At 45.9% G+C, this 18204-nt stretch overlaps 1 protein-coding gene and 1 long non-coding RNA gene across 3 annotated transcripts in view; one reads left to right on the forward strand and one right to left on the reverse strand.

The window, feature by feature from the left end:
• Positions 1–18204, forward strand: part of LOC140126159 (uncharacterized) — a 60320-nt gene that overhangs the window by 11349 nt on the left and 30767 nt on the right. The gene's annotated exons all lie outside the window — the stretch shown is intronic.
• The window catches only part of FBLN1 (fibulin 1), a 43911-nt gene continuing 34252 nt past the window's right edge, over positions 8546–18204 (reverse strand). For both annotated transcript variants that reach the window (XM_072145304.1, XM_072145306.1), the window contains exons 16-17: positions 16051–16185; positions 8546–10501 (exon numbers count right to left, since the gene is read on the reverse strand). In XM_072145304.1, the coding sequence (XP_072001405.1) occupies positions 10362–10501; positions 16051–16185 (275 nt within the window). In that variant the 3' untranslated portion in view covers positions 8546–10361. The remainder of the gene's footprint in view (positions 10502–16050; positions 16186–18204) is intronic.

Raw genomic sequence — 18204 nt, forward strand, 5'->3', positions numbered from 1 at the left:
TGGGGTTTGTTGGACTGTCGTGTATCCCCTGGGATGTAAGACTTATGCCTTTTCCATTTTCTGATACTAAGAGGACCTACCTCCAAAGGCGTAACACTAAGGTGCCTCTTCTGTTGTTCTGACTCTTTACATGACACTGAACCATATTTATCTGCCCTGACCTTTGGCCATTACCCAGGTTCTACTCGACTTCCACCTGCCCTGACCTCAGTCTGTCCATGACTACTCTCTGCCTCGTACTAATGTCTCTTATCACACCTGTGTCACCAGCACCAAGACTACTGCAGCCTTGTGATTCTGTCATCCAGATCCTCTTATGGGGGTTATGGGGGTGAAAACTACTAGGTCACTTGGTCAACGCCTTTGGAATTATCCCCTCATCGAACCAGTCTGGTGGCAGAGTGAGTGTACAAACCACTGCCCATTAAAAAAAATAGGCAAAAATTGCCAGTCTGAATTCTACCATGTTGTCATAGGGTGTATGTTCCATTTTTACATTCACTTTCTACCAGTCATAAGATGATAGACACTCACTGAGCTGAGATATAGAAGTCTGACGCCTTTACGCAACGTTGCTTCGACCATCGCCTTACTCCAACTCGAGTACTCGACTCTGGTCGTGGTGTTTCTCAGTAGTCAGTGCTAATCCCTGTCACGCTACACCCTTCACAATGAGGGGGTCACAGCTCAGGTTGACTAGGGAAGGAAATCGAGATGACGGCTGGTGACAGAAAGACGATACGCTTGTTATAAAGACGGCAAGCTCCTTGTTTCTAGATGAAGGCTGATCTCTAATCCTTAGCGAAGCCACACGACGGAGAAGCTTCAGTCTCATTCACTAATATTTTCTCATGGCCGGGTCGCCTAACCTCTCGGGATTAGGTTCACGCTTATTTTTGCAATTTTTGAGAAATCCATTGTGAATATAACAGGAGTTTGTGGGAGCTATATTTCAAGAAAATGTTTCATATGATGTGTTCAAGGAATATTCCATTCTGATTGTGAAAGACCTCCACCGCCAAGAAACAACGTAGGGTGTATTAACTTTTACAGTTGTTTAAGCAGGGTTTTCAGTAATTCTGGAAAATCCCAAGGGGACCAGGGCAGAGGTCGTCGAAAAACAAAAAATGGAAATTTACCTTAGGACAGTTCCTGGTTTATCAGTGAAACCATTGGTGGGCCACTCCTCTTATTGGCCAATGGCCATGCCCCCTGTCGCCAAAGACTTTGCCTCCTCTGGATTTTAACTCTATCTTTATCATCTATAATTACTATCCCCCTGGGGTTAGTACAAGAGGATGACTGGTGATCAAGCCATCATTGGCCACAATCTGTGAGAGAACCTCGTACAAAGGGGCACATTTACTTACCCGGTCCATTCGCGTTCCAGCGGCGGCTTCTCCGACGAGTGTTCGGGTCTTCCGGCGATTCATGAAGGTCCTGCGCCCGATGTTCACCAGGTGTCGCTGCTGCGCCGAAGTCCGCCGAGGTGCCCCGGAGTTCATCGTGGTGCATGTGAGTATGGCCCGTGCGACCAATTTTTATTTTTTTTAAATGCGGCAGTTTTTCCGAATCCGTCGGGTTATCGTTCGGCCACGCCCCCCAATTTCCGTCGCGTGCATGCCAGTGCCGAAGCGGCAAAAAACCGATCGTGTGCGCCAAAATCCCGGGGCAATTCAGGGAAAATCGGCGCAAATCGGAAATATTCGGGTAACACGTCGGGAATACGCGAATCGGGCCCTTAGTAAATGACCCCCAAAGTGTCTCCTCTGGACAACTACCAGTATTACAATATATCACCTCGCATTACAACCCATAGATGTGTACGGGAGCTATGAATTGAGTGCTGCTTGATATGGATCCCAAGTCCATCCGTCTCCATCTACGTTTTTTTTGAAGTCTTCAATTCCCTCTTACCATTACCAGGAGCCCCGATGACCAGCACCTAGGGAGTATCTGTGGCTATGTTTCTTATAATCCTAAAACAAGGATATAGCACAAGGTTATAGACGTCTTTACTGGGAAAACCACCAAAATGTAAGGAAACAATTTTTGCCTTTCTAAGAAGCTGAGGATAAACAATCTTGTTGAAATCTCTTAGTCAGAGTATATCCCCCGTCCAAACCTATTTTTGGCTTATTTCTCCTTAATGATAGGCAATTAGCCGGTAACTCTATATTCTGATCTGCATTCCTTTCTAGGTCAACGAACCAAACGTTGTCTCCTTTTGGTTCAAGGTTGTCCAGCAATTAGACAGACAAAGACACCATATTGGCGTCCAAGGCTGTAGCCGAGATTTAACGAGGACAAACGAGAAGAATGCATTTCGGGTTTTTTTCTTTGTGGTTTGGCTTTATGAGGTGCTGAAAATAGGAGGCGCTCAGATTGTCCTACGCAAGTTGCAAGTCCAAGGTCTGAACGGCATTGAAAGGGGTTTAAGATGGAGGGTCTGCGGTGGAAGCAATGACCTTAAACATTGGGGATCACATCTCTAGGATTTCCATAATCGGTATGTAAGAGAATAAGTCGTGTTGGGAGGTGGCGCCTCTTGGATGTAGCTTGACTCTACTATACAAGCCTGGTCCGTAGTACATTGGTCTACATGACTCCAAATACTGATTGTCAACTTGTAGTATGTGAACGCTTGTGGGTTTTCACTTGAGCTCCAGGAGTTTCACTAAATCTTAGACTAATTTTGTGGCCGACATTTCCAACGTCATCCTCCTACTTTGGTTACATTGCCATGATGGTCTTGGGTTTGCCGACATGGGGAGAGGAAAAGAACTGGACCGCACATCCACAGATCACACAATGGGGGTCATTTACTAAGGGCCCGATATGCGGTTTCCCGACTCGTTACCCGAATATTTCCGAGTTGCGCCGATTTTTCCTGAATTGCCCCGGGATTTTGGCGCACGCAATCGGATTGTGCCGCATCGGCGCCGGCATGCACGCGACAGAAATCGGGGGCGTGGCCGTAAAAAAATGAGACGGATTCGGAAAAACCGCTGAATTTTAAAAAAAAAAAGTGTCGCTCGACACGCGCTTACCTGCACCCAGCTGAGGACGATGAAGTTCAGTGCAATCCGATGAACTTCAGCGCAGCAGCGACACCTGGTGGACGTCGGAGGAACTGCCTTAGTGAATCCCGGCCGGACCCGAATCCTCCACACAGAACGCGCCGCTGGATCGAGAATGGACCAGGTAAGTAAATCTGCCCCAATGATCTACTGCCGCTAGGCTACATTATTTAAAGAACTCGGGGATCTTAGTTACATTTTGATCAAATTGTATAAGTCCACCAACCACTTAACGATGACCTCTTTATGGTGGGTCCCTACATGGCGTCCGCCATCGCTGCAGCACAGTACCGGCAGGGACCAAGACCCGGTTTCCCCCCAGGGCCCATACTGGCAGGCATAGCCCCCATGGCTCCAGGCCCTAGGTGGGTTTGCACCTAGGCTTGAGGAGTTTCACCAAATCTAAAACTAAATTTGCGACTGGCTCTTCCCAACGTCATCCTCCTACTCCTTTACAAGTTGGTCACATTGACATGATGGTCTCGGGTCTAAAAAACAGAGATTCTGACCTGGCCTCTCTTTTTCTTAGGGTTGGAATGTGGTCACATCTTCTTGTTCTCTTCTTCGGAATACATTCTTCTGGATACAACAAATACCAACGACACCCATTGACTTATATTGGAATCCATCTGTGTTTTGAAGGGTTGTCCACCATTTTCATGGGAACACTAATGCTGCGAATGAAATATTGGACCTTATTTACTAAGACTTGGCTATAGGGATTGTAAAGGTTAATGTTGCTTCCAGGCATTGAAGCCTATGGTGGCCCAATGACCTTTTTGGCACTCAAGAAGCTACTATTGTCCTATAATAAGGTAAACATTTCTAGCTGAAGGCTTCCTGGGAGGTACCTAGTTCATAAGCCTTCTCACTAGGGAATATATGTTTTGAAAATGTTTAGAAATCCTTCTATGAAGACTTATGCATAGTTTTATGTTCTTCAAATTTAGGCCTTCCTAAACAAGCCAGCATGGTTACATAGGTGTCTTTCTTTTATTGGAGGACATTTACTGCAATTGACTTGAATGAACAACATGTAATTCGTCACTTCTCCTGTGGGAGTGCTGTAGTGAGCACTTACTGCCTGTCAGGCTTCTAGGCTAGTGAAACCCCTGGACCACCATGGACGATGACTCAAGCCGACACCTTGGACTGGAATCAAAATGGCACCCGGTCTTCACCAGAGCCCGCCGCAAAGTGGTCTGGTCTTGCTGCGGCGTGGTACCACCAGGCTGTTTGACAGGCGTGACTTGTCCGCGGTGGCAGTCAAGGTCAAGGTACAGAATCAGCAGGCAATCTCATGGTCAGGAACAGGCAGATGGTCATGGCAGGCAGCAACAGGTCAGGGCTGGCAGCGGAAGAGCAGAATCGGGAACAGGTTCGGGGTCACAACGGCAGGTCGACACACAGGAACTAGCTGCAAGGAAGCGTGCAAAGATCTGGCAGGAAATGCTGGGAGAAGCCAGCCTTTAAGGAAATCCTGGAAGTGGCAAGCGCCGATCAGCTGGGCCTTTAAATTTTAGGAGTGTTGATGCACGTGCCCTAGGGAGTGGTAAGCCGGGACGGGAGCAGGAGCATGGAGAGGTAATTGAGGTCAGGAAGGGCCGCCGCCACGGAGAGGGTCACAAGATGTGGATCGTAGGGTCACCTGTGACACTGCCAGAGGTCGCACTAACATTTTTCCAGAAAAGTAATATTTTCACCATTTTTGAGGAGTATTTTTTAGCTGAGGAGGAGTATGAAACTTTCAGTAATACAAATACATAACTCCTAGTCATATAAAGTGTATGACACCTTGTTTTCTGTGCCTAAGTAGCCAATTGAGACAATATTATATCATGTATTAAGTGGTGCACAACACTTTTAGTGCCTCCTCATAAATTTCAACCTACAGAACGGGCCCCCCAGAGCGGGCTAGGGCTGACACTGGGCCTAGACCCCCCCAGAGCGGGCTGGGGCTGACACTGGGCCTAGACCCCCCCAGAGCGGGCTGGGGCTGACGCTGGGCCGAGACTCCCCCCAGAGCGGGCTGGGGCTGACGCTGGTCCGAGACTCCCCCCAGAGCGGGCTGGGGCTGACGCTGGTCCGAGACTCCCCCCAGAGCGGGCTGGGGCTGACGCTGGTCCGAGACTCCCCCCAGAGCGGGCTGGGGCTGACGCTGGTCCGAGACTCCCCCCAGAGCGGGCTGGGGCTGACGCTGGTCCGAGACTCCCCCCAGAGCGGGCTGGGGCTGACGCTGGTCCGAGACTCCCCCCAGAGCGGGCTGGGGCTGACGCTGGTCCGAGACTCCCCCCAGAGCGGGCTGGGGCTGACGCTGGTCCGAGACTCCCCCCAGAGCGGGCTGGGGCTGACGCTGGTCCGAGACTCCCCCCAGAGCGGGCTGGGGCTGACGCTGGTCCGAGACTCCCCCCAGAGCGGGCTGGGGCTGACGCTGGTCCGAGACTCCCCCCAGAGCGGGCTGGGGCTGACGCTGGTCCGAGACTCCCCCCAGAGCGGGCTGGGGCTGACGCTGGTCCGAGACTCCCCCCAGAGCGGGCTGGGGCTGACGCTGGTCCGAGACTCCCCCGAGAGCGGGCTGGGGCTGACGCTGGTCCGAGACTCCCCCAGAGCAGGCTGACGCGGACGCTGGTCCGAGACTCCCCCAGAGCGGGCTGGGGCTGATCCCCCAGATCACCCACAGTCAGGGGGTAATAATACATGGTAAGGGGCCCCATACACGCTGTGATGTGGAAGGAGCTTTGTTACTACCACATTACGTGTTCTGCTGAGTGGTCCGGCGCACGCTGTGGTCCTGCGAAAAATATTTGCCTCCTTTGCAGGATTGTAGGGGGAAATATTGACAGGCGTACTTTGATATTTTTGGGACTAATGCTGCCCTATCATGCGTGTGAGGCGTTAATGCGACCTCTGCTTACTGTACATTTCCATAGAGCACTTTTAAGCTTATTGGGTCTGGAACTAAGAACTTGTGCTAGGATCCGTGCAGCAGCGTCGAGTTGGAGGTCCTTGGTGTTGGACCCCCACCAAATCGATATATATGACCAGGTCAATGGATTCATTATCAACATTTAACACCCCTTTAACAGGAACAAGTTAGAATATATAATACAAGGAGATGGACCAGAATACCTTGTGCCTTATGCTATGGTTCAGGGTTAATATGATGTCACGTATATATTATATATTGCTTGTCCTCATTCCATCATGACCGCTATGACTTTATGACCTTCGTCTGGAAACCAGGGTTTGCATTTTGTGTTTCAACAAGCCAATAATTTGTGAATGGAAGCTATTTCTCCTGCAGCTTATATAAAACATAAGTGCAGCCGCAGAACGTGTGACCTGGAGGGTTCGGAGGTTATATATATTTAGTGGAAAACCTCGTTGTGCTGAGTCATGTATTGTAGCGCCCTTTATATCAACATCATTACAACCTATAAGGCGGGGGATGAGGCCACTGAAGGCATTGAGAACAGAAAATTATATATTGATTTCACAAAAATCTATTGTTCCCTCCTATCACTACTAGGGGTGACTGTCCTATACCATGGCTCCCACATCATCACACCAGCAGGGGGCAGTGTTCTCCTATCACTACTAGGGGTGACTGTCCTATGCCATGGCTTCCACGTCATCACACCAGCAGGGGGCAGTGTGTCCTCCTATCACTAATAGAGGTGACTGACCTATATGACTCCCCATATCATCGCACCAGCAGGGGGCAGTGTGTCCTATCACTACTGGGGGGGGGGCTGACTATCCTATGTCATGGCTCCCACAACGTCACACCTGCAGGGAGCAATGGGTCCTCCTACCACGACTAGGAGTGACTGCCCTATGCTATCGCTCCCCACATCATCACGCCAGCAGGGGGCAGTGTGTCCTCCTATCACTGCTAAGGGTGACAATCCTATGCCATGGCCCCCACATCATCACACCAGCAGGGTGGCCTCCTATCACTACTATGAGTGACTGTCCTATGCTACCATTCCCCACATCATCACACCAGCAGGGGGCAGGGTGTCCTCCTATCACTGCTAGGGGTGACATTCCTAAACAATGGCCCCCACATCATCACACCAGCAGGGAACAATGTGTCCTCCCATCACTACTAGGGGTCCTATGCCATTGCTCCCCACATCACACACAGTGGGGCACATTTACTTACTCGTCCGTGCCGCAATCCCCGATCTGGACTGTCCGACAATCATGCACTTTGCCGCGATTCACGTAGAACGTGATCCCGATATGTGTCGCTTCCCTGCTCAGGTCCGTAGGGGTTCACCAACTTCCTTCTGGTGCATGTAAGTGCTTGTCTTGTGACACAATTTAAAAGTTAAACCTGCGCTTAGTCCGAATCAATTGGGTTGTCCAATGGCACGCTCCCCGATTTGTGCCACGTGAAAGCCGGCGCCGATGCGCCAAAATCCGATCATGTGCGCCAAAATCTCCTGGTAAATGCGGCGCAAAAATGAAAATCTGACGATAGTGTGGTCCGGGGACCCTTAGTATATGAGCCCCAGTGTGTCCTCCTATCATTGGTTGGGGTGACTCACTGTCCTCAACCATGGCTTCCCACATCATCACACCAGCAGGGGGCAGTGTGTCCTCCTATCACCACTAGGGGTGACTGTCCTATACCATGGCTTCCCACATCATCACACCAGCAGAGGGCAGTGTGTCCTCCTATCACCGCTAGGGGTGACTGTCCTATACCATGGCTCCCACATCATCACACCAGCAGAGGGCAGTGTATCCTATCACTACTAGGGGTGACTGTCTGTCCTATACCATGGCCACCACATCATCACACCAGCAGGGGGCAGTGTGTCCTCCTATCACTACTAGGGGTGACTGTCCTATGCCATCACTCCCTACATCATCACACCAGTAATGCCTCCAGCCCCCCACATCATCACACGCAGTGTGTCCTCCTATCATTGGTCGGGGTGACTGACTGTCCTCAACCATGTACACGACATCCTTAGACTGGCAGCAGGCAGCGTGTTGTCCTATAATATTTTTACTAAGGTCCATCTTGCTACCAACCAGACATAAACTCACTGAGGGATCAGATTACATAGAAGTTCAATGCAGACCAGTGGGAGGGAGAACAGTGAGTCATAGCAGCTAGGTCTCCCCATACAATGAGGACTTCAAAACTTGATCTAAAGACGTCAGAGGGGAAGGCTGCTAGAAAATGAGCACTACAAGTGACATACCAGCCAGATACTTTGTTACTCCTCATCTTGAACCAACTTTCTGATATAAAGCTGACATAATATAATAATAACATTTTGCAGCCACCACTAGGGGGAGCTAAGAAGCTTAGTGTATACAGTTTTATTTTAAAAATAAGTTTTAAAGCTCCCTCTAGTGGAGAACTTCATAATTCCTCCCATTTTCCATATAATCCTGGCACCTGTAATGTAAAGTTTCTGTAAACAAGGTCTAAAAACACAAAATTGTACAATAATACAGCTATTTATTATACCACTGAAACAAACCGCAGCATCAATACTCATAATAATATCATACAACCCTCAAATGAATTGCTACCGAGCTACGACAATAATAATAGCAGATATCTGTGCATATCTGTGGTTAAGAGCTGGGTATACATAACGCAGATGGATCCAGTATTTGGTGCCAAGCAGCAAGCGTCTCGTGTAGTAACATCGGCGGCTACGAGTATGAATCACCACTAAATCTATTTACATCAAATATTAGCAAAAATAAATTTAGGTTCAACACAAAAAAAAAAAACTTAAAGGGATCTTCACCTCTTATGTTAATAAAGCTTAAAGGGGTCGTCCACGATTTTATTCCTCTAAAGAAGTCATGGCATTCTCATTCCGATTCTGCGCTTGACTCTTCATAAACAGGTAATGATCACTCAGCCAATCGCTGTCTAGGGCGGGACACTGCTCCACCCAGTGGTAGGCTGAGTGGTCATTTCCTGTGTGTTTAGAGGGAAACAGGAAGTTCAGACCAGGTCCATTTGAGCCTATAAAAATTTACTTTCGGAACATTTCTTTTAGTCAAATCATGAAGAGATTTGCAACTATATTTTGTGACTGCCTTTCCAGTCATTGGCAGCAAGCAGAGGTGTCAAAAGGAGTCTTATCAGATGGTAGATAACAGCCCTAGAGAGAGAGAGTGTCGGACTGGCCCACCGGAGTACCAGACGATCCTCCGGTGGGCCCTGGTTCAACCCAATACTAAATCCAGGAGGTCCAGCAGAAAACAAACCAATTTGGAGGGTACTAGAGTCTATGCCTGGGGATAATGAAGAGTGGGCTCTCAGATTAATTGTCTCTGGTGGGCCTAAGTAGTCCTAGTCCGACACTAGATGTGTAATTATCTCTTAATGTGTGTGTTGTTAGTAGCAGCAGGACTGTGAAATAGGGATTCATACTTCAGGACAGTACTTGGGGCGTGTCCTCCCACTGCTGTCCTGTGAGATATCTGCATTAAGCTGCTTTAAGCCCCTCCTCTAAGATTTTTCTAAGAGGGAGGGGCTTTGGAGCAGTTTAAAGGAGAGAGCTAAGAGCACAGCAGTGTGAGGACACACCCCTAATCCAATCTTGGAATATAAATTAGTTTTTCACAGTCCTGCTGCTACTAACAGCATACACAAACTTATTATTACACATTTATCTAGGGACAATACCTAACACTACCTGCAGGGTCAAACTAGATGACCGCTCCATTTTAAAAAATAGTGAGGATATAAAACAATGACATTGCATAATTTTGTAACTTTTTGTTATTCAATGAACAAATCTGCAACAACCCTTTAAAACTGGAAGCTACAAAGATAGGGGGCATTGTACCTGAAAATATAGTATAGAAATTGGACGGCTTTCTATATATTTTGGTCTGCTCATTTAGCACCCCCCCCAAATCGTGATCACAGAGCATCTAATAGTCTTGCTATTTTCAAAACAGCGCCACTCATCCCTCTGGTCTGTTTAGGGTATTGCAGCTAATGCCTATAAAAGAGAATGATACGGCCCCTTTAATAGCTGCTCAGTCCGTACCAAAAATTTATCGAAACCATTATTACATTTTTCTGATGTCCGATATAGGACACTGAACATTTAGTATTTCTGATGATCCATTCTACTGAACGTTAACTGGTCCTTGTAGGTGTCAAGAGTGTGGAGGTAAGTGAAAAGCCTCTTAAGGGCCATATTTGACCTCTGGGCTTGAAGGTGAATGCTAAATGTGAGGCTTCAGTATATGACTATCGATGGAAAGTGAAGATTCGGATATCACTTAGAACCAGAATTCGGAGACGAAGATGTGGACGTTGACGATGTTCTTGTGAGATACCACTCCGCCAACCACGTAATTCATCTCCAGCTTCAGGACAGTCTGGAATGGACCCACGATGGGTTTTGTTTGACGGACAACACCTGGAGAAGAAAAACAGAAGAGAAAGAAGATATTTTGGTTGGGAAGAAGAATGGATGATTTTGAGAAGAGTTTGGACTGATCCACCATAGTACCAGAGGAACTATTTGCTGGCCCTGGCTCAGAGGTCTCCCAGAAGACAACCCAAGCTTTTGTAGAGCATGTCAAAAGCTGGTGGACCTCAGGAAACCCAGTTTGATTCTTCTTTTGAATCTTCTCCAACAGAAGATAACTGAATTTGGAAACCACTAGAGTCTCTTTTCTAGAGATTGACCAAGAATAATATCAAACTATCCCAAAGGGATATACTCTGCTCTAAAAGGCCCTAGGCATCACATGGCTTGTGTTTTTCCAAAATGTCTTTCTTCGTACCGGTTACACTGGTCCATGAGAGCTTCTTCTGGGTGGGCCCTGGCTCTAACACAAGAGGTCCAGCACACAACATTCAAGCTACTAAGGTCACTTTCATGGGTCAAACTGGGATTCCATAAGCCCTCAAGAAAAAATAATTCTAAAGGCCATCTTGGGTTGTCTTCTGGACTGTGGTGAGCCAAATAGAATGACTTTAGAGACTCACATATTTGGAAAGGAACAAAACACAATATAACACCATAATGGGCTTTAGTGGTCCTGCAGAAGACAACACAAGAAGGCCTCTAGAGTTAGTTTTTCTTGAGGGCTTATGGAACCTCAGTTTGATCTTTGACCTCAGAAGTCCCAATAATGGACCTTGGTGGTGGAGCGGAAGACAACCAACTTGTTCAAATGATTTAACAAGGAGCTTAGAATTGCTTTATGTGGTGAAACCCAATTTGATCTTTAGTACCATTCAAATGGGTTCAAAGCTGATTATTTTTCTGGTTAAAGCTACAAATAACTAGATGTTGTGTTACATAGTGGCCAAATGTAGGATTCTGCTTCTTACGAACACCACCTATGTAGCTTAGGACTTAAAGACGGACAGACTCTCTTTAAGGGTCCAGATGTCAAGCGGAAGACAACTTAAGGTACTAGGGTCACTTTCCAAAGAGCTTCACAAAGGATGGGCCCAAGGAACCCTAGTTTGATTGGTGAGGTACCAATCATGGACTTGTTGTATGTCCAACAGAAGATAACCCAATTTGGAGCCTACTAGTCGGTCACCAACAGAGTGAGCTAATGAACTTGTTGAGCATTGTTTTCTTGTAATGTCCAATACATAGGAATTTAGCTCCACCTAGTGGTGGCTGCTTTCAGCTAGAATTTGATCTTTCAAATCTATATCTATTCAGAGAATTTGGAGCTCTGTATCCAAAGAATTTTGGTGTTGATGGGTGGACCTTCCCTTGAACAACGAGGAAGAGTTGAGTCATAAATCTCTGCGTATTTTTCTTGTATACATGACACAATTTATAGAAAACCTCAGTGAATTTTAAGCTGGAGGCCAAAACCCAGGCAGACATCACCAAGTTCATCGGCAACACATTGTACATACAGAAGTCGGAGCTGAAATTGGAGTGAGGTTTGGGCCCGGTACAAGCATTATGATCACAATGAGGAGTAGTACTAACCTCAGAGGCGTATACGTATCTTTGGGGTTTGGCACGTGTAAAATGGCTTCAGAATTCATATACTTTTGGCCCCCGGGCAAACCCAAAGTTCTTTAAACTTGACAACAATGCGGCTATCTGGAATCACTCAAAGTTAAATAGGTTTAACAACGTCTGGCATTAATGCTTCTGGGATCAAACATCTGGCGCGGCTTCCATCGGAGGTTCAGCTCTGCGGCCGGAGACTCCTCTGCAGCTTTCCAGGGACGGCCTGACAAATGTGTCAGCGGCTATTGACTTTACAGGTCGCTGATGTGTCTGAATTTAAAGGGGAGCTCCATAAGGAAAAAAAAGTCTAAATATCCCGGTCGATTCATAGTATATAAGGCTGGAAGGAGACGCAAGTCCATCAAGTCCAACCTTTAAGAATTAAATAAATGTTTTATCCCCATAACCCGTGATATTTTTTGCTCTCCAGAAAGGCATCCAGGCCTCTCTTGAACATGTACATAGAGTCGGCCATAACAACCTCCTGCGGCAGAGAGTTCCATAGTCTCACTGCTCTTACAGTAAAGAACCTTTGTCTATGGTGATGGTAGAATCGCCTCTCCTCTAGGCGTAGAGGATGCCCCCTGTCTATGGTGATGGTAGAACCTCCTCTCCTCTAGGTGTAGAGGATGCCCCCTTGTCCTGGTCACAGGCCTAGGTATAAAAAGATCTTTGGAGAGATCCTTGTACTGTCCGTTCAGGTATTTGTACATTGTAATGAGGTCTCCCCTCAGTCGTCTTTTTTCTAAACTGAATAATCCCAAATTTTTTAATCTGTCAGTGTATTCTAATCCCCCCATTCCCCTAATAATCCTGGTTGCTCTCCTCTGCACTCTGCAAAACTATGTCTTTATCATGAGAATCTATTCCTCTCTTGATACATCCCATTATTTTATTTGCTTTAGCAGCAGCCGCCTGGCTCTGGTCACTAAAATTAAGTTTACCATCCACCAATACCCCCAAGTCCTTTTCAGCTCCAGTTTCACTAAGTAATTGACCGTTTAGAACATAATTATACTTTTTGTTTCCATGGCCCAAGTGCATAACTTTACATTTATCTACATTAAACCTCATCAACCATTTCTCTGCCCACTCCTCGAGCTTCCACAAATCCCTCTGTAATGCTAAACTATCGACCTCAGTATATATTACTTTACACAGCTTAGTATCATCTGCAAATATTGAAACTTGACTTGTGTAAACCCACTACAAGGTCATTTATAAAAATATTAAAAAGAAGTGGCCCCAATACTGACCCCTGTGGCCTCCACTGGTAACATCAACCCAATCTGAGAATGTGCCATTAATGTCCACCCTCTGTTTTCTATCACTAAGCCAATTACTTACCCAGATACACAGATTTTCTCCTATTCCCAGCAGTCTCATTTTATATACCAACCTTTTATGTGGCACGGTGTCAAATGCCTTTAAGAAGTCCAGATTATCTATCTCCAAAACCTTACGACAATATTTTACAACCTGATAAGGCAGGAGACACCTAACCAGATGCCTAATCTGTAGTAATCATGTGATCACTAAGGGTGGACCGATGGAACCCTAAGAAGACCCCTGAGTCCTCCATTGTCTCTCAGCTCTTGATAAGGATCTGAGACATTTCTGAAGAGTCGTCTGTCTGCACTTATTCTACTTAAAAGGCAGAGATGTGACTCTGACGGAGAAGAAAGGACGTGTTTCCATCCTCCCGGGTAGCCAAAACATGAACTTTATCCCCTCAGGTCAATTGGTTATAGTATTTAGGAAGGTCCTGGGTGGGCAGGTAGAAGGGTTAAGATGTTGTCATAACATATGATATAACATAGGCCCCTATACGGGCATATTAGCAGATACTGGGGGTCATTTACTAAGGGCCCGATTCGCGTTTCCCCGACGTGTTACTCGAAGATTTCCGATTTCCCCTGAATTGCCCCGGGATTTTGGCGCACGCGATCGGATTGTGGCTCATCGGCGCTGGCATGCACGCGATGGAAATCGGGGGGCGTGGCCGAACGGATTCGGAAAAACCGCCGCATTTAAAACAAAAAATGTGTTGCGGAGCACGCACTTACCTTCATTAGGAATAGGCCGGTGAACTTGAGCGCTTTCCGATGCTTTTCAGCGCAGCAGCGCCACCTGGTGGAACTGCCTTAATGAATCCCAGCCGGACCCGAATCCACCGCAGAGAACGCACCGCTGGATCGTGAATTGACCGGGTAAGTAAATCTGCCACACTGAGGGCGATATGAAGTTAAGTTGGGGTATTATGCAGTGCACGGTCCCCATTATAATGGCGGTGGTAGTGCTTGGACGTTCCAGAGGTTCATTGAAAAGTGGAGACCGTGAAGGTTCCTCTGCCAGGACATCTAAAATTTCATCACTAGGATGCATATGGGTGCCACTGATGAAGGGTCTGGTCTGCGGTCTTTGTACATTTGGTCTAGTCTTTGGGTCTGCTTACAGAGGATTGTGGTCCGGAGGCTGTAAAGATAGAGGTTCTGCACACAGTTGGAGGTATAATATAAGGTCCATATAGATGGGGAGTTTGGCCTGAGGTCTGTATGGATGGTTTGGTGTCTTTGTAGATGGGGAGACTGAAAAGGTGACAGGTCTGGGCACTGTTTTAGGTCTGCATAGGTCTAAGGTCTGTATATAGGGAGTTTCTGTAGTAGACCCGGATCAGAGGGTTCTGTAGATGGAGGGCCTGGTTTAAGGGTTGTATAAGTGGGGGCTTGTATCGTGCCTTTATAGATCGAGGGGTCTGGTCTTACATCTATATTGATGAGGGATTTGGTCTGAGGTCTGTAAGGATGGGGTTGTTCCATCTGTAGTGAAGCAGGTTCTGGGGACTCTGTAGATGTTGGGTCTGATTTAGGGGTTGTATATAGTCGGTGGCTTGTATTAGATTATATATTCAGATGTATAGATTGGGGGTCTGGTCTGCGGTCTGTATTGATGAGAGGTCTGGTCTGTACGGATCTGTGGTGTGAATAGATGCAGGGTCTGGGACCTCTATGGATCGGTGATCTAGTCTGCTGCAGAGGGTGATATATACTATTTTCAAAATTAAAATTCCTGAGGTTAGGGGTGTGTCTTGTAAAAATGGGTTGGACTAATGTTAAAAAATCGTGTTCCCGTTTTTAGAATGTGATTTATATCATTCCTGTTAGGCATAGGGTAGGTTTTATATTTGGAGCCTTTGGTGCAGCTAACAATTGGAGGACCTTGGTCCTCTCCTTGACCTCCCTGAGAGCATAGACTCCAGAAACTGAAATGATTATGTGGGGATTTTGGTGCCCTCTAATGGGTTCCTACGGAACTACACGGGAACTACAGAACTGTATGTAGTTTATATGGTTGAAAAAAGACACGTCCATCAAGTTCAACCAAGGAAGGGAAGGGATTGGATGTGGAAGAGATTTATGGGAAAAAATTCTATATAACATAACCATCAATGTTATTTAGGTGTAAAAAGGCATCTAGACCCTTCTTGGAGCTCTCTGCTGTCCCTGCTGTGACCAGCGCCTGAGCTCGGCTATTCCACAGATTGACAGTTCTCATAGTAAAAAAAAGCCCTGTCGCCTCCGGTGATTAAACCTTGTTTTCTCCAGATGGAGACAGTGCCCCCTCGTCTTTTGATTTGATTTAGAGACCACCGTGCACAGCCAAGTTCTCTACGATGCCATCATTAGCCATGCTGCCAAAGTTGTGACCCAGCTTTCTTGCTGTCCCCAAGAAACGTAAGGAGTCTGGAAGATCTTGGCATTATCCTCATGGTTGCTGAAGTTTTGTAAAGTGGCTGGCGCTCCTGAGGACCTCCTAGAGCTCACATACATGACCTTGGTTCTATGCAATACTACATTTAACCAGCAGTGGCCACTGCAGGGTGTAAGAGATCTACGGCGATCAATAGGGTGACAATCCCTTTAACTAGAAATTTAAAAATTTTTTGGTGGAATTGGCTGTTGAGGAGAACTTACCGACTATGGTTCCATCCATGTACCGTTTTTGTATGTCAAAGGAGTCTCTTACATTTCCCTCAATGATGTGGAATATAATGTCGGGCTGGGGGCCGGGGGAGTATGCGGGGGTCACGGCACGGAGGAAGATGATCTCTGCAGAGAGATAAGACATTATATATAGTATAAGGATGGTTGGTGACCTTTTTATGGTGCGGCTGCACTAGTCTTCACGCGATACAAATTTTGTCACTGAACGGGGGCGTTACGGTGCTCAGTCGGACCAGATTTATCATGCAAAGTCTGACAGAGTTGTGTTGCACGCCCCATGTTAAAGGTGCAAGACAAAAGTGGTGCCCTCTGTCAGAGCAGTGCAGGGGGTGCCAGATTCATGAAGAAATGCACCCCCTGGCGCCCCCTGCACTATACACAGGTAACTGCACGTAGTACACACTGCACTGTTCTTGGCAAATGTGCCCGACAGTGTCTGAGTAATACATTCACACAGTCCCCGCATAAACAGTCCTAGCTATAATTCAGCATTAACAATTCTTTCAGGGCTTATACGCCACTGGTGTGCCGCAAAAGCCCTAATTAATAATACAGTGCCCAAATAATAGTCATACAGTGCCCAAATAATACAGGCATACAGTGCCCAAATAATACAGGCATACAGTGCCCAAATAATACAGGCATACAGTGCCCAAATAATATAGGCATACAGTGCCCAAATAATAATAATACAGTCATACAGTGCCCAAATAATAGTCAATCAGTGCCCAAATAATAATAATACAGTCATATAGTGCCCAAATAATACACTCATACAGTGCCCAAATAATAGTCATACAGTGCCCAAGTAATACCCTCATACAGTACCCAAATAATAGTCATACAGTGCCCAAATAATAATAATACAGTCAAACAGTACCCAAATAATACACTCATACAGTGCCCAAATAATACAGGCATACAGTGTCCAAATACTCATAATACAGTCATACAGTGCCCAAATAATAATAATACAGTCATATAGTGCCCAAATAATACAGTCATACAGTACCCAAATAATAGTCATACAGTGCCCAAATAATAATAATACAGTGCCCAAATAATAATAATACAGTCATACAGTACCCAAATAATAATAATACAGTCATACAGTACCCAAATAATAATAATACAGTCATACAGTGCCCAAATAATAATAGTCATATAGTGCCCAAATAATAGTCATACAGTGCCCAAATAATAATAATACTGTCATATAGTGCCCAAATAATACACTCATACAGTGCCCAAATAATACACTCATACAGTGCCCAACTAATACAGGCATACAGTACCCAAATAATACAGGCATACAGTACCCAAATAATACACTCATACAGTGCCCAACTAATACAGGCATACAGTACCCAAATAATACAGGCATACAGTGCCCAAATAATACAGGCATACAGTGCCCAAATAATATAGGCATACAGTGCCCAAATAATACACTCATACAGTGCCCAAATAATACAGGCATACAGTGCCCAAATAATACAGGCATACAGTGCCCAAATAATACACTCATACAGTGCCCAAATAATACAGGCATACAGTGCCCAAATAATACACTCATACAGTGCCCAAATAATACACTCATACAGTGCCCAAATAATACACTCATACAGTGCCCAAATAATACAGGCATACAGTGCCCAAATAATACAGGCATACAGTGCCCAAATAATATAGGCATACAGTGCCCAAATAATAATAATACAGTCATACAGTGCCCAAATAATACACTCATACAGTGCCCAAATAATACACTCATACAGTGCCCAAATAATACACTCATACAGTGCCCAAATAATACAGGCATACAGTGCCCAAATAATACAGGCATACAGTGCCCAAATAATATAGGCATACAGTGCCCAAATAATAATAATACAGTCATACAGTGCCCAAATAATAGTCAATCAGTGCCCAAATAATAATAATACAGTCATATAGTGCCCAAATAATACACTCATACAGTGCCCAAATAATAGTCATACAGTGCCCAAGTAATACCCTCATACAGTACCCAAATAATAGTCATACAGTGCCCAAATAATAATAATACACTCATACAGTGCCCAAATAATACAGGCATACAGTGTCCAAATACTCATAATACAG

The sequence above is a fragment of the Engystomops pustulosus genome, chromosome 4 (genome assembly GCF_040894005.1).
Source record: "Engystomops pustulosus chromosome 4, aEngPut4.maternal, whole genome shotgun sequence".
NCBI lineage: Eukaryota > Metazoa > Chordata > Amphibia > Anura > Leptodactylidae > Engystomops > Engystomops pustulosus.